The sequence below is a fragment of the Cricetulus griseus genome, chromosome 2 (assembly GCF_003668045.3).
Source record: "Cricetulus griseus strain 17A/GY chromosome 2, alternate assembly CriGri-PICRH-1.0, whole genome shotgun sequence".
NCBI lineage: Eukaryota > Metazoa > Chordata > Mammalia > Rodentia > Cricetidae > Cricetulus > Cricetulus griseus.
This window is the reverse complement of record NC_048595.1, coordinates 340,213,306-340,228,954: the sequence shown is the minus strand read 5'-3', so window position 1 is coordinate 340,228,954 and position 15,649 is coordinate 340,213,306. Positions and strand designations below refer to the sequence as shown.

The window sequence follows — 15,649 nt, the reverse complement described above, 5'->3', positions numbered from 1 at the left end:
CAGTTTCCCCTTCCATTCCTAGGCACCTCGGTCAACCTTAGTTCTCAGCCATTCTAGTTTTGAACTGTTTTGCCATTTGGTTTACCATTGGGTCTCTCCTCATCACAGCCCTGCCTTGGGTACTTAACCCATTAAATGACAAGAAAGCAACAAAGAAAAACAAAACAGAAGCTACTCAACAAAAATCCTACAGATATTTTCCCTCTGCCTTCCTAGTTTGGCATCTGTCCTTCTATCAATATTCTTACACCAGGAAGAGGTCCAGTTAGAGTCAGTCCCTCCTCAAAAATGTTCTAGAAGTCAGCTCCAATTTGAAGCTGATTAGCCGAGTGTCTCTTCCATTTTAAACTCTTCTCCATAATTATCTCCCTCCAATTGTAATATAGTGTATTATATTAAATAAGCCAATAAATGAATAGGTAAGCCACCCTCTCCACACTCTTCAGTTTTTGTCAGCTATCTCGTCTCTCTCTTGTCTTCACGCCAACACACTCTTAAAAACATTGCAACAAGTACCTTTAAGTCTTGCTCTTCTCCCAGTAAGCCTCATCTTCTTCAATCATCCATGTTCCTTGAGCCATTTCAAAATCCTCCATGCCTTTTATTTTTCCTGTAAATTTCTTGAAAAAAGTACTCTGCTCTCTGATCTATCTCCTTACCTCCCAACTGTTTTCTGACTCTCTTGCCCCATGCACACTGTCCTTGCTCAGCAGTGATGGCTGCCATGTGACTCACTCACTTCCTCTCTGCCATTTTCTTCCTGGTTTCCTCTCACCACCGTCGACTACAATCGACCACTCTATTCAGTATTTTCTTTTCTCCTGTTTTTAATTCCTTGACAGTTTCATAGCTGTGTATGATAATTTGTAGTCATCTCGGCTCCGCTCTCCTTTCCCATCCCATTCTCTCCTGCTGAACTTTTTCCTATGCTCTCATGTCTTCTCTTGTGTATGACCTGCTCAGTTTAATTATAGTTGCTTTCATGAGTGTGGTGGGAGGTTATTTTCTGGAACACTGACAACATAGCACTTAGCTACTGGTTGTGGATATTGTACAACCATAACAATGTACCCAGTCTTGTTTGGGGTTTGTGCAGATAACCACAGCTGCAGGGTGTTCTCCTCATGTCTAAAAGACATTCTTTGCTGTGTCTACCCACCCTCTGATCCTTACATTCTTTCCTTCTTTTTCTGTAATTTTTCACAATCCATGAAGGAGATGATATAAATGTCCCTTTTATGACCAACTGTTCCACCATCTCTTTCTTAGGCTGAGCAACCCTAGACTCCTTTTTCTCATATCTTTACTCTGCTATTTTTAACTTCTCGACTCTCCTTGGTAGGCTCCTCCTCCTCTGTAGTCCTTCAAGTGCAAGTTATTCATTGGGGTGCTATCGTTAGACTCTCCTTCCCTCCTTCTCCTTCCCTCCTCTCCCCTCCCTTCGTCTCCCCTCCCCTCCTCTCCCCTTACCTCCTCTCCTACTTTCTCTCTTCTGTACTTTTCCCAGATCCATGGTTTCCACATGTGTGCTAATGATACCCAGACAGAGATAAACGTGCTGTCCAGACATCTCTCCTGAAATTTAAGCTTCCACATCCAATTCTCAACTCTGCATCTGTACTTGGACATCTTCATGGCCCATTGACCTCAATGTTTTCCCAAATGAATTCATTATTTTCCCTTTCTTCCAGGGCTGCTCTTTCATTTATGAATTATCCTAGCCAGAGACTTGGTGTTACTTGTCTAATTCTCTATTCCCCCTCCTCATTTCTGACATCTAATGGAGCACTGAAACCTGTTGTTGGCAGTCTTGTAAATGATTTTCCAATCCATCCTTACTTCCTAATATCTTCCAGATGTTCTTCTGGTTTACACTAATATAACATCTCTTCTAGATGACTCTGGCAATTTCTTCCTCACTTAGTTTACATATGGCATCCAGAGGGATCTTTTAGAAAAGCAAAGTTAATGTTACCATTCCATTACTGAAAACTCTCTAATAGTTAGAAAGACTACATGTGTGACAAGGCTCAAGTCTTTCAATAAAGTGTGGGGAATGACTCCTAGAGATGTTTAAAATCCTTGGCCTCTATGTGTGTTATTTACACAGCAAGAGACACTTTGCAGATATGATGCATAGGAGGTTACCCTGTGCTTTTTAGTGGATTCATTCTAATCATGTGAGATCTTACAAGGAGAATCTTTCATTGAAGAATAAAGAAAAGAGACAAGAGAAACCCAAGACATGGAAGGAGATTTCATCCATACTGCCAGTTCTAAAATTGAGAGAGTGGGACAATAAAAAGCCCTTTTGAAAAACATCATGTGGGAACCTATACTGCAGAAGCTTCCTAAAATATGTACATGTATCAAAGAAATGTAAATGGAGTTACCCTATAATAGGGAAATAATACCTTAGCTAGATATCATATACTTCCAAATAATGTAGTCAGTACTAGAAATGGGCTATATATTTTGAGTTGTTCGCCGATGGAGTCTCATAGACCCCATAAAACATTATAGACCATGGCCAATGCTCTTGGTTATTCTTCACAACTTGACAGTAAGACCCTATTGCTGAAAATACTGCAAACATGTGTCATACAACACGGAGAAAAAAAAGTCTAGCTGATACCCAACTGGAAGTTTCATTTTTAGTGGCTAGCATCCATAGCCCTGGAAACTGTTTTGCACAAAACTGGAGGGAAAAAAAATCACCACTTTTACCCAGTCATTTTGAGCTACAAAAATGACATGCATAGTCAGATATACCCACTGGTGCAATAGTGGCACAGATGTTATAGGAGTAATCAACCATCTTTTAAAATTGGATTTAAGGCCAATCCACACTCTCCAGGATTAGCCCTCATTTTCTGAAAATACAGATTAAAATTTTTCAACACAGATGTCAAAACTCCTAGGAGAATTTTCCTATATGCTGAGGCTTTTGTGCATATTTGAAGTTTCCTAGCTGAGGAATTCTGTTCTAGAAGTTGTTTTTTTTTTTTTTTTTTCTGAAGTCTTTTTGGAACTGACAGTTTTCTACAAGCAGTGGCAGAGATACTCTGTGTTGTATACTGGTTATACTTCATAATCTTGAGATAGTAAAAGTAGTAATTTGGGGTGTGGATCGATTGTTTTGTGGTTATGAGAAGCCATAGCCTTTCCAGATGATCCTGGTTCAATTCCCAGCACCCATATTCTGGCTTTCAACCATCTGTAATTCCAGTTCCAAGAGATCAGATGCCCTCTTCTGGTCTTGGAGGTCACCAGGCATGCAGGTAGTACACAGAAATACAGACATAAAATAACAAAAAAATAAATAAATAAAAAGAACCAGAAACTTGTGGTGGAGATCTAAATAAATAGTAGAGTGCTTTACCAGCAAGGGCAAGCTTCTGAATTCAGTTTCCTGAACTCACACAATAAATAAAGTTCACAAGTAATAAATAATAAGATTTATATCCTTCTATTATATGATTGATAAAATCCATTTCTCCAGGCCTTAGTTCTAGATAACCATGCTTTGAGGAGCTACCAAAGTGATTCTCATGTTCAAACAATGTTCAGAAATGCTTCATGGCAACATCTGATGTAAATCCATGATAAGTAAGAGTGTAGAATAAATATAGGTGTGGGATGCTCCTTATTTCAACGTTACTCAGACCTCATTGGCTTAAATATGTCACAGAAGTAGCCTTTCACTGGTTTCAGAAATTACATTAGGCTTTGTCTGTTTACAACATTTCAACATCTTGGTGCCTCAAACTTGACCATCAGTTCCTATCTATCCATTACTCACTTAAGTGAACATGTTAGCATTTTTTCCAGCATTTCCCCAAGAGTGATTACTTACTTGGTTATTGAAACCACCCTACAGACCAGAGCCCTGAGATCTTTATCTCTCAACTGCTTGTCCAGAGGGTATGATGCATATTAGAGAATCATGCTTGGGAGGTCAAGACTACTGAAATACTCCAAAGGGAATTACAGTTCTTTGCTGGGTAAAAACTAGATCCCAGGCAATGATGGGGGCTGAGGAGATGTTCTGTTCATCTACATACACATTGTTGACTAAACCCTGCTACAGAGATTCTGGCCTTTCTTGTATGCAAATCTCTTAAGCCCTTTGCATTAATAACCTCAGATTGACTGTGTGTATGTGCTTACACATTTCCGTCTTAACATCTTGCTTAAGAGTGCTCTGCTTTAACAGTTTCACTCACAGTTTGGACTTAGTGAAAAGTGCCCAACCTTTACCTTTGATATTTTATTACCCTCCTAGACTGTGATTTGAATTCCTTCTTTGAATAACATGTCCTATCCCCAAAGGAAGACAGTTTAGGATAGCATGCTTGCTCTGGGCACAGTTCTTTCACCACTCTCTAGATCTTAGACTCTGTGTACTAATTTGCTTGGGCCACTTAAATGTAAATACCTGTATCCTGCTCAGTCTGTATAATGTTATGTGCATTTATGTTTTCAGGGCTGACCATTTGGTATTGGATAAACCATTTGTGTGCTCTTCCCTGGGGAAGACTATTTTTCCCACTCTCAGTATCAAAGTTCTTTATGCAGGGTAAGGGCTGGAGCTCTCTCTTAGCATGTCTATTGGTGTCCTTGTTAAGGCAGACCTGTTGGAGATACTTTATGGCTGTAGCTTCTGATGTTCTTAGGAGACATAATCTGTCTGTAAATGTCCCATTCCTCTGGCTCTTATGATCTTTCTGCCCCTGTGCTGCAATGATCCCTGAATCTCACATTTGTGAGTCGTATTGTAGTTGTATCCTTCGGGACTGGACTTCCTGTGTCCTCATTTAGTTTTCCCTATGTCTCTGTTCAAATTTACTTTTTTTAAAGATACTATCCATATTAGATAGAGTCTTACTCTTAGCTACATTTGGATGTAATTATATTTTAAAATGTAACAGATATAGTTACATTAGTAAATACTGAGCATCATGATGTCAATATATCAATTTTATGGGAACATAATTCACCTTATAATCTTCAAGTGATTTTAATGAAACAAAAAACTTTGTATTTAAACCTCTAATCAGTGTTGTTAATTCATTTCTAGTGTTTCTAGTGTTTCTAGTGTTAATTCATTTCTAGTAAAGACAGTCATCTATCTGTCTACTTATTTATATACATAGGGAGCTATTGCCACAGTCTGCATATGGAGGGCAGAGGCCAACTTTTCCAGGTTTTTGTTTTCTTCTACCATGTGGGTTCTCATGAACCAACTCAGTCATCAGGTTTGGTGTCAAATGCCTTTACCTGCTTAGCCAGGGCAGGCTTTCAATTACTACTGCTTTCTAGGCACTTCCTTCATAAGCATTTTATGTTAGCTTTGAGTAATACGAGTCATTTATTATGATTTACAGATGGGAAATAAAAGTGGAGAACTACACTATTCCTTCCAGGTCAAACTATTGTTAACTTAGAATCACCAGCTGCTGTACTTGGTTCAGTGAAGTTCGCTCCTGTCTCTCTATGCTTTTCTCCTCCCTCAACACAAATCTTCTTTGAAACAAGCTGAGCAATCACAGCTTGTTCTATAATTTCTGGATGGAATAGCCTCCAAATTTTTAGACATTTCAAGACATAATGAGTTAGTTAGAAAGAACACAATTTATTTTTATATAGCCACCCAGATAAAGTATGTCAACTAGACAATCTAATTCTTGCCTTGATCTACAGCAAGCTTACAGTGAAATGATGCCAAATGGAATGAAAATAAAATGAAAATTGTGTTAGTCCCTGGCTATTTTGTCCTCACTGTGTTAGGTGTCTGGCTCTCTCAATACACAGTAAAAGCAGGACTCTGAGGAATTAGTGGGGGAGACTAAAAGGTTATGCAAACGGAATGTTATTGAATAAGCTTGCTGCATAAATATTAGGATGGGAGGTCAGTGACCTCAAATACCTCTGCCTATCTTCCACCCTCTGAGCCCAGCACTGCCTTGCCAGCCCCTTTGACTCACTCAGCAGGTAACCCTTCGTAGCTTGAAGACTGTGTGGACACAACATTCACCCCTGCCCATCATCCTGCTGGGGTTTAGGCTGAGCAGAGAAGTGTTTGTCAAGCACTTCTGGGTTCTCAGATAAACTGTGCTTATCAAGTGCAGCCCATCAAGCTTTGGCATCTCAGCTGGGAAGAAGGCATCTTCTAGATCAAAGCAATATACACCAACACTACAGGGGAATCTAGCACTGGGTCAGAAACTCTTTGAAGGAAGGTCCCATCTTCCCACCAGGAAGAGAAGTTTCCAGAAAAAGAAAAGCACTGTAGCTGCTCACACCCAAGGCAGTGTGCTTGGCACAAACAGGAAGACATCCCTGTATGAGGAATCGAATCGTTAGCTGTGGGCAAAGTTCAGCTAATCAGGACTGGATGCTAAATTCACATAGTTCGAAAACATAAAAATATTATGGAACCCGAATGCCCAGAATTAAGGCACTTCCCTGAGTTTGCAAGACTTGTTTTATTCATTCCCTTTACTGATGCCCTGCTATACACCAGGAGCAACAGACATTTTCGTTGCCATACACCAGCTGGTGAGACACAAGAAGCAAGTTTATGCAAATGTAACATGAAGGGTCTGTTGAGACACATTCATTTGGAAGAAATGGTCTGCCTTGGGTGCACAGCTGTGAAGCCCTGGGAACTGGACTCTGCAGGTAGCCTGGACCCTGAAGCTTATACCTGAACTATTATTTTCCTCCTGGATAGGGTGTAAAACTTTCTATTCCTGGAAAGCTATTGTAACTCCAATCCCTTCTCCTGAACAAAGCAAAAGGAGTTGTGAAATCATTATAAAAATATATCCAATGATGCCTTTAATCCCAGCACTCGGGAGGCAGAGGCAGATGGATCTCTGTGAGTTCAAGACCAGCCTGGTCTCCAGAGCGAGTGCCAGGATAGGCTCCAAAGCTACACAGAGAAACCCTGTCTCGAAAAACATTATATATATATATATATATATATATATATATATATATATATATTATATATATATGCTTATTGAATTCTTCCTATAGACCTGAGGTTCTGCCTATGTGCTTTACACACTCGATAGCTAATATTCACATGAAAACACCATTGGGTAGAGTCTGCCATCATCAGTGTATGAACTGAATTGTGTTCCCTTCAAAAGTAAATTATATGCTGAGGTCCTAAGACCTTGTTGCTACCTGAGAATGTGAACTTATTTATAAATAGGATCTGGATAGAGGTGATTGAGTTAAAATGGAATCATTCATGTAGGCCCTAACCCAATATGCCTGGTGTCCATGTCAAAAGAGAAATCTAGATAGAGGTTGGAGGATGACTCTGTAGGTAAAATGCTTTCTGGGAAAGCATGAAGACCTGAGTTTGATCTCCAGAACTTACAGGAAAAGGCTTTGTTTGGATGGCATGTGAGCAGGGAAAAGAGGAGAGAGAGATTGATTTGGGGACTGAATACACACACACACACACACACACACACACACACACACACACACACATCTCATAGCATAGCGGTAGAGTGCTTGCTAGCTAGCATGTCTTAACCCTAGGCTTTCACCCCAGTATAGTAGGAAGGTGATCAGGGGAAATAAAACAGGAAACTCCAAACAGAAAAAAGATGACCATGTGGTGACAGAGACAAGATTAGAAAGCCAAAATATGTCAAGGATTGCAGGTCACCACCAGAAGCTAGGAAGGCCCCAGAATCTTGGCTCTCTTACCATCTTCATCTCAGAATGCCAGGCTCCAGTCTGGGAGACAGAAGGTTTGTTTAAACCAATCAGTTTTTGGACTTTACGGCAGCCATAGGAACCAACCACAATCAGTGTCTTATAGACCAGGGAACCAGCACAGAGACCGAGCCACTCATTCCAACCTGCACAGCTGGTCTACAAGGGTGGCTCAACCTGCACAATTAGTATATTATGGTGGCTTGATGTGAGCTTCGGGTGTCTGGCTCCTTTCTGAAGACTATACATGTTTAGAAATCATTTGAAATATTGTCACCGATATTCAAGTACATGGTCTCACGTAGCTACCGAAATCTCTGAGCCCTCTATCTTGACCTCATCCTCCACTAAAGGGTTCAGCTCAGAGTGTTCCTAGTGAAGACATTCTGGCACAGGCTAAAGGGCATGGCTGTGAGAATGCGGGACGCTCAGCAGAACTCAGGAGTGCAACTGCCAGGATCTGGGGCCATCCAGAAGTCTGCCTGGTCCTTCCTGGAACAGCTAACCATGACCAGACCCAGGGAGGGATGTGAACTTCAAAGCCACTGCGGCCTTCCTACAGCTTTTCAGTTTTGAGCCATAGTCGAGAAATGCTAGCTGTTTAATTTTTTTAAAGCTTAATAGAGGGTCAGGTTAAGTACAAGAAAGCCAGAGTAGCTTTCAGGGACTGCCTTTGCACACATTCCTTCTTTTGGAGTTAAGATACCCCAAAAATGAAAACACTTTCTGAGCCGAGCGATACTGCCTAGATAACGTCGGCAGAGGAAGTGTGTGGAATGGAGGAAAGTTGGCTCGGCACCTATCCCAGGGCTCATGTGGGTCTGAGTAGCTCCTCTTGGAGTCCTCTCCTGGAATATGCAATCCTGAGCACATCTCACACAGCCAGAGAGTGGGCAAAGATGCCATAAACTGGCTCCAAAATCAAAGTAGACTGATTAAACTGAGGGGAACTGGGCAGAGGTGGAGATCAACGCAGACAGCGGAACAATGTCCAGGCGGATGTTGGCATCAGGGGCATTTCCATTCTATCTTCAGAGAAGATTATGCTGCATTGGACCACACAGGTTTGTGTCTCATCCTGTGACATCTAGATGGAAGGAAGGGAGCCCCGTGCAGTCATAATCTCTAGAAGTCCTAGGTGCAATGGTGTTCAGGAAGCTTTCATTGCCCTGTTGGTTCATCTGCTGGGTGTATTAGGTGTGGTGTCATGCTCTGTTGGTGTTGCTGTCACAGACTACCTGATGTGGGTGATAAATAGAGGGAGAGAATTTCACTCTGCTTACAATCTAATGACTATGAATTGCAAACATCATGGCCAGGCATCTGGAGAGGATTCCTACAGCTGTATCATAACGTGGTCACTAAAAGCATAAAGGGAAGTCCCTGTGTTCAGAAGGGGCACATGTGCAGGGGAGGAAACAAGGGCTTGAGGAAGGGCCTGGCCAGACAGACCTGCTAGGGACCACTTCTGCTAGGCTTGGCCCATTCCTCAGAGAGAGAGAGAGAGTCCACTCATGACTGTAGAATCCTGACACCTAACTACCTTGTACTCCCCAAGGGCTCCACCACCTCTTTCTGCTGTCACACAGGGGACTGAGCTTCCAGCACATGCAGTTTTGAGGACATCCACACACCATATGCAAACCATAGCTTATGGGTTTTGCAACCCCAAGTAGGATCAGATAAAAAGGAAATAAAGAGGCAAACCTGGAGGCATAGCCATTGGCTCAGGAACCATGGCAATTCTTGGGTAGAGCAAGTAGAACCTAAGACCCAGGACACAAAACACAGGACATAATATGGGATGTCACAGGATACAAATGACTAACCTTTGCTTAACGTGGGGGGGGGGTCAAAGGGCCTTACAGCCAACAGTTAAATGTGTAGGCTAGCTTTGAAGTAACTCGTGACCCACCTATCTACCTCTACCTCTTTCAGCAAATCCTACCGGCAGGCGCCACCACAACCGACTCAGCCAATAGTTAAAAAGTATTAGGTTCTGAGATAAGGAATGGAAAGATTAACTTCCTTCATTGTAAACTTCTCAAACAGCAGACACTGATCAACAATGGTCTTCACAAACTGGAGACAGCCAGTTTCATTTCCTAATTCTAAATATTTAAACAGAATATCTTAGTCTTAACATTTGAGCTCCTTCTCTAGAACAAAGTCCCAGAGGCATCAGCAGGCTTCAGAAAGTTTAAATGCTGGGCATTTTATATATCACCATTTAACCTTTCTTTTTCCCCACTTCGCTGTTAAGAACTGGACCCTGAGACAGCAGATTCCACAGTAGAATTCCGGAGATAGACAGTTAAGCCATGGACTCACCGGTGTCCTGGGGTCCATGCATTGATTTCCAAGGTGAAGATTGCAATCGCTAAGGCGATGGTCCTGCCTGGAGACATGCCACTCCTCCTAGGCAGCCCTGGGGTCTTGCGAAGCATTTCTTTGCATCCAGAGGACAGGGAACAATTATTGCTGGTATATGTTCAGGATTTTGTTTGTATGTGTCCGTTTGTGCTGCCTAGGTGAAAGTCCAACCAATGGAGAGTCATTTATTGTAATTCCTGACTGCTATTTTCCCTTATTGACAAGGTGTCATTGTGCAATAAAGCAGAAAAAAAAAGCTGAAGTGGTTAAAAATTAGGAGCAGTGTTGTATAAAAATACAGAGGGAGCTCTTGGCTCCCAGACTAATCACTGGGAAACCAGCATGGAACTGATCCAGAGCCTACAAACGTGGGTGTCAGTGAGGAGGCCTCGGAAATCTATGGGACCTCTTGTAGTAGATCAGTACTTATCCCTAGTGTAGGGATGGACTTTGGGAGCCCATTCTACATAGAGGGATACTCCCTCAGCCTAGACACATGGGGGAGGGCCTGGCCCTATCCCAAAGGATATGACAGACTCTGAAGACCTCCATGGAAGGCTTCACTCTCCCTGGGGAGCTCCCTGGGGAGCAGAAATGGTATTGAATAGATAGGGTGTTATTGGGGGGCAGGGGAGGAGGGGAGGGAAAGGGAACTGAGATTGGCATGTAAAACAATCTTGTTTCTAATTTAAATTAATAAAATAAAAAAAGCAATCAATCAAACAAGTTCTTTCCTTGGGAGACTCTGGAAGAAAAGATAGAAGACAGAGGCACAATTTATGGGAGAGGCCTATATCTTATTCTCATAAGAAACCTAAGCTGAAAATAACTACAGAGATGGCACAATGAAAGGTAAAGCTCTGAATGGGCATTCTAACCACTCCTCCCTCTGAAAATCAGATGTGTGCCTTGCTCCCACATTAGCAAGGTAAGGGGTGGAAATGTAAGTTTTTCTGTAAACGTCACACATCTCTTTCTTCTGTGTGTAGTGGATTCTTCTGAAAAATGCAATGCAAGCTCCACAAGGCTTTAGCAAGAGCCCCCAAAAGGATTTGTGGTGGTTATAATGGAAGGGCACACGAAAAGGATAGAATTTTCCTCTGCCATAAACAAGACTGCTTGCTCCATGTCTCCACATTCTCTAGCGTTGTGGAGAGGGAGAGGTTCTGGAAGAACTGAAGAATGCCGACCATGCAAGCTCTCTGAGAACATGGGTTGCACAAGAGAATGATCTGGGATGTTGTGACGTGGAAGTCTGCTACTTCCTATCTTACTCAAATTTAACTGACTGGGCTTCTCAAATCATTCTAATGTGTGGCAAGGGTTGGGACTGAGAATACAGAATTTGAGGAGACAGAGAATCCAATGGACTTTTGTGGGTAATGTATCATGACTTTAAAATGTCTTATGGTACCATTCTTATCTTTTGTTTTGTTCTGTTTGCTTGGGGCAGCATCTGACAGGGTCACCTAGGCTGTCTGCAGCTCCTTGCAGTTCTTATGCCTCTACCCAAGTACTGGAATTACAGGTATGAGCCCATACCATGCTAGCTGTTCCTAACACTTTTGTTTTGTTTTGTTTGAAACAGATTTGCCTTATACCCTCTCACTACACAGCTGAGGATGACTTTGAACTCCTGATCATTCTGTGTCCATTTCCCAAGGGCTGGGATTGCAGTCACACACCACTATGCATGGTTCTTTGACACAATTTCTTTTTTATTTTTCAAGACAGGGTTTCTCTGTGTACCCTGGAACACACACTGTATAGCAGGCTGGCCTCCAGCTCACTGAGATCTGCCTGAATCTACCTCCATCAGGTTGGGATTAAAGGTGTGTGCCACCACAGCCAGCTGACACAATTCTTAAGAGACATCGATAGATAATTATTGACTATAAAAGAGAAAATCTCAAATATTGGCATTTGGGGATCACAGACCACAGAGCTTGCAATCTTGGGACCATCTTAGCTACACCATGGAGAGTAAACGGGATCTAATCACCTTTTCTTGTCCCTCCTCATTTTTACATAGAGAGTTTGAGAACTAATTTCACCCATACTGTGGAGACCATGTTCCTGACATGTAAACCACACATAATTGTCAACCAATAAGAGGCTTGCAACTATGCCAGTGAATGATTCAGGCCAGAGGGACACTTCCCATGAGCTTTAGATAATGACAGGTGGGTAGCACCTGGATTCAGTCCAGCTTTGTCAGCTTTGTCATAGTGACAGGAAACTCTGTGGATCCTCTCAGTATGTCTGTGAACTGAAGGGTGGGAAATAAGTTAGCATAGGATGCTGCTTTATGTAAATGGGATGGTGCTAGCTGATTACACTGTAAGTTGTGATGACTAACTACTGCAAAAATCACCTCTTTCCTGGGAGGTTGACAGTCTTGTCGGGTAGATGGGAAAAGGATATCTTGCCTGATTGGTTTGAATGGGAGGGTATTCCAAGTTGCTACTTGAGTCTTATTATCATGCTATACAATACAGTGATATGATGAGAATAACAAAATATAGTAACAACCTAAAAGTTGATGGTATATACTATATAACGGATGCACTATATGAATAACATGGTGTTTATTTTTAATTCTTCCTAGCTCCTGACATCTATCAGTATCTGACACATTTTGAAGTGAAGTTTGTCCTTTGTGTGTACCTTGGAGTATGGGAGTGTTGGGATGAATTAAACTGGAGAAGCAAATGTCTTTATAGGTATAACACATCATAGCCATTAGAGATGAAGATGGAAGCTTAATAATATGCTGGTTTATCTACATATGTAAATGAGTTTAATTCTCAATGGTTCCTTCACAGAGTTGAAGAAATGCTGCTTTAACTGTAGCATTAGAGATTAAACCGTCTGTTGAGTCCCTTGGGTTTGCACTTGGTGTGTTAGGCTTTCCCATCATGCTATGGTTAATATTTTAATTAGCTCCCTCTGTTTTCATGGAGCATAGTGTCATGATGACCCCTAACCAATCTTCTCCTTCTAGGACAGGACCCCTATGGGAAGGCAACAAACTGACTTCAATCTCTAGTTCTGAGTTTCCACCCTGAAGAAAACCTTACAGTTTTCTACTAGTAAGGGGTTTTTCTCTTTCTTTCTTTGTTCCTTTCCTTCTTTCTTTGTTCCTTTCCTTCTTTCTATACCTTTTATTTGAATTTCCTTGGGAATTCTGTGTTGCTAAATTACACTTCCACATAACAATACAACCCCTTTCCCATTTGGAATGGTAGAAACACATGAATATTCTGAGTATTCTGACCAGCAATATGAAGATTTTTTTTCTAACATAATAAAATGAGTTCAGGGTCATTTTCATTTGGCCCCTGTAAAGGTATGGACAGTGTTTTCAAGTTCTTTTTCTTGGTGATCATGGGCTCTCTTGATTGTTCAGGGATCTCTGGTTGGGGATCCTTGGTTTATTCCATAGCTTCTTCTCACTGAGCTCCTCAGTGCACACCAAAAATCCATGCTCTTTCGCTTGCAGCACATACCCTTGCAGGGAGGCAATCAAATCTCTGAATGCAGAAAACCTGACAGGAGTCACCATCAAGTTCAGGTTTTAGGTACACCTAAATACCATTCCTATTAACATCTGCTTCCCTCAGCTTTGGTGGTCAAGAACTGTATTCTGTCCCTCATTTGCTAGCTTCTTCCCTGACTATCACTTAGATGGGCAGACCTCAGTGACCTGGTCTCTGTTCTCACTACTTACTTTATTTTCTCTTTAAACATCCATTCTTAGGAATAGACCAATGTTCGGATAAAGGGGTGTCAAGTGTAGAGTATTGACCTCCCCTTTTACCAGAATCTGCTGGGCTCTTATTTTGAATGTAGATTCCTAGAAGTGACAATTGACTATGTACATACCCTCACACAGGGTGGGGTATGGCAGTTACTTTCCTGTTTGATAATCCTGGCCCTGAGGTCAGATGCATTTTTATTCCTGAAGCCTGTTCATTCCCAATGCAGGCTGAGAACTGCTATCCAGATCCCAGGGTCTTTTATTCTTTTATCAAAAACAGATATCCTCTTCTGCTTTCAGCTTTGTCATTTCCTATCATTTAAGTCCCTAGTCAATCTCTCAGTTCAGTGAAGGAAGCGGAAGGCAGATGTCATGTCAACCCTCCTGTTTCCCTCTCTTTCCTTCCTTTCCCTCCTTGTTAGCTCCTATGTCTAATACTCTCATCTCTCTGACTCCAAAGGAAAATTTCTGTGGCACTCAGTAAATAAAAGGGCAAAGGAGTACTTAGAAATCATATTCTAAACATATCTATGACTCACCTACAACCCATTTTGGTCACCCTTTAACCTATTCCTCTTTTTTTAAATTTTATTTATTTATTTATTTATTTATTTATTTATTTATTTATTATGTAGACAACATTCTGCTTCCATGTATATCTGCACACCAGAAGAGGGCGCCAGATCTCATAATGGATGGTTGTGAGCCACCATGTGGTTGCTGGGAATCAAACTCAGGACCTCTGGAAGAGCAGTCAGTGCTCTTAACCTCTGAGCCATCTCTCCAGCCCAACCTATTCCTCTTTTAAAAAAATCAACAACAAGCTAAAATAATAACTGAAGACAACCATTGTGTATATCAGTGACTGGAATAATATAACCTACACAAACAATACCACAAAGAAAACAGTCATGAAGACTTCTAGAAGTGAACTTGTGTTTTGTTTGTATATTTTTTTTCCTTTTAACTATCACAGTCAAATTTGGTTACTGAGAAACCCACATTGTGTTCTCTGTAGAGACCAGCACTGTTATGACTTCAGTAGAAGGTAGAAGTTTGTAATTAGGCATATATCTCCAGCAAGGCAAGGACAAACAGGCTGCAGGCTGGGGTACTCATGAGGTGAGATGACAAGTGGCTGGCCTGGTCCATCAGCATCACCGTAATTAGGATATGTTAACAGACCCACTGCTGGTATGTAGCTTTCTTCATATCTGTGTGTGTCTGATAAACTTAGAACATGAACTCTAGATTTTTTTTTTTCAGAAAAGAATTAGCTAAAAACATGCCATTTCCCAGAAAGTATTTGGAGCTTTGTTGTTGAGCAATCTCTTTGAATGGTGATAGCTTAAATATTTACCAGGATCTTTTGGGCAACTCCCATCTTTCAGGAATAGACTTTATTTTGAATCTATTCCAGACATCTGGGTCAGAGTCCTCACTCATCAGGTAATTCCAAGGTGAACCACATTTCTGAGTTAGCTATGTTCTGTTCTTTACTGCCTTGCTTTCAGCACAGGAAGACAAAGCAATGCTATCTGGCTTGATGGAGGGGTCTAGCATTGTGGGAGAAGTGTACCCACTTCAAATGTTTTGTCACAAAATACTCATTAGAAAAACTCCCTACATTCTAGAGCAACTTCAGTCATTTAAAAACCTGTATGCCAATTTCATAGAACTATAATGGTTACAGATTTACCTAACTGGATTATGTATCAGCAGAATGGAGTTATTTTTCATAATGAGCATAGCATTACCCAATGGGTGGTTATG

At 41.4% G+C, this 15,649-nt stretch overlaps 1 protein-coding gene across 1 annotated transcript in view; it reads right to left on the bottom strand.

The window, feature by feature from the left end:
* Positions 1 to 10,190, bottom strand: part of C9 (complement C9) — a 40,744-nt gene extending 30,554 nt beyond the window's left edge. The window contains exon 1 of the mRNA XM_027401356.2: positions 10,075 to 10,190. Within this exon, the coding sequence (XP_027257157.1) occupies positions 10,075 to 10,190 (116 nt within the window). The remainder of the gene's footprint in view (positions 1 to 10,074) is intronic.
* Between the last annotated feature and the right edge of the window lie 5,459 nt (positions 10,191 to 15,649).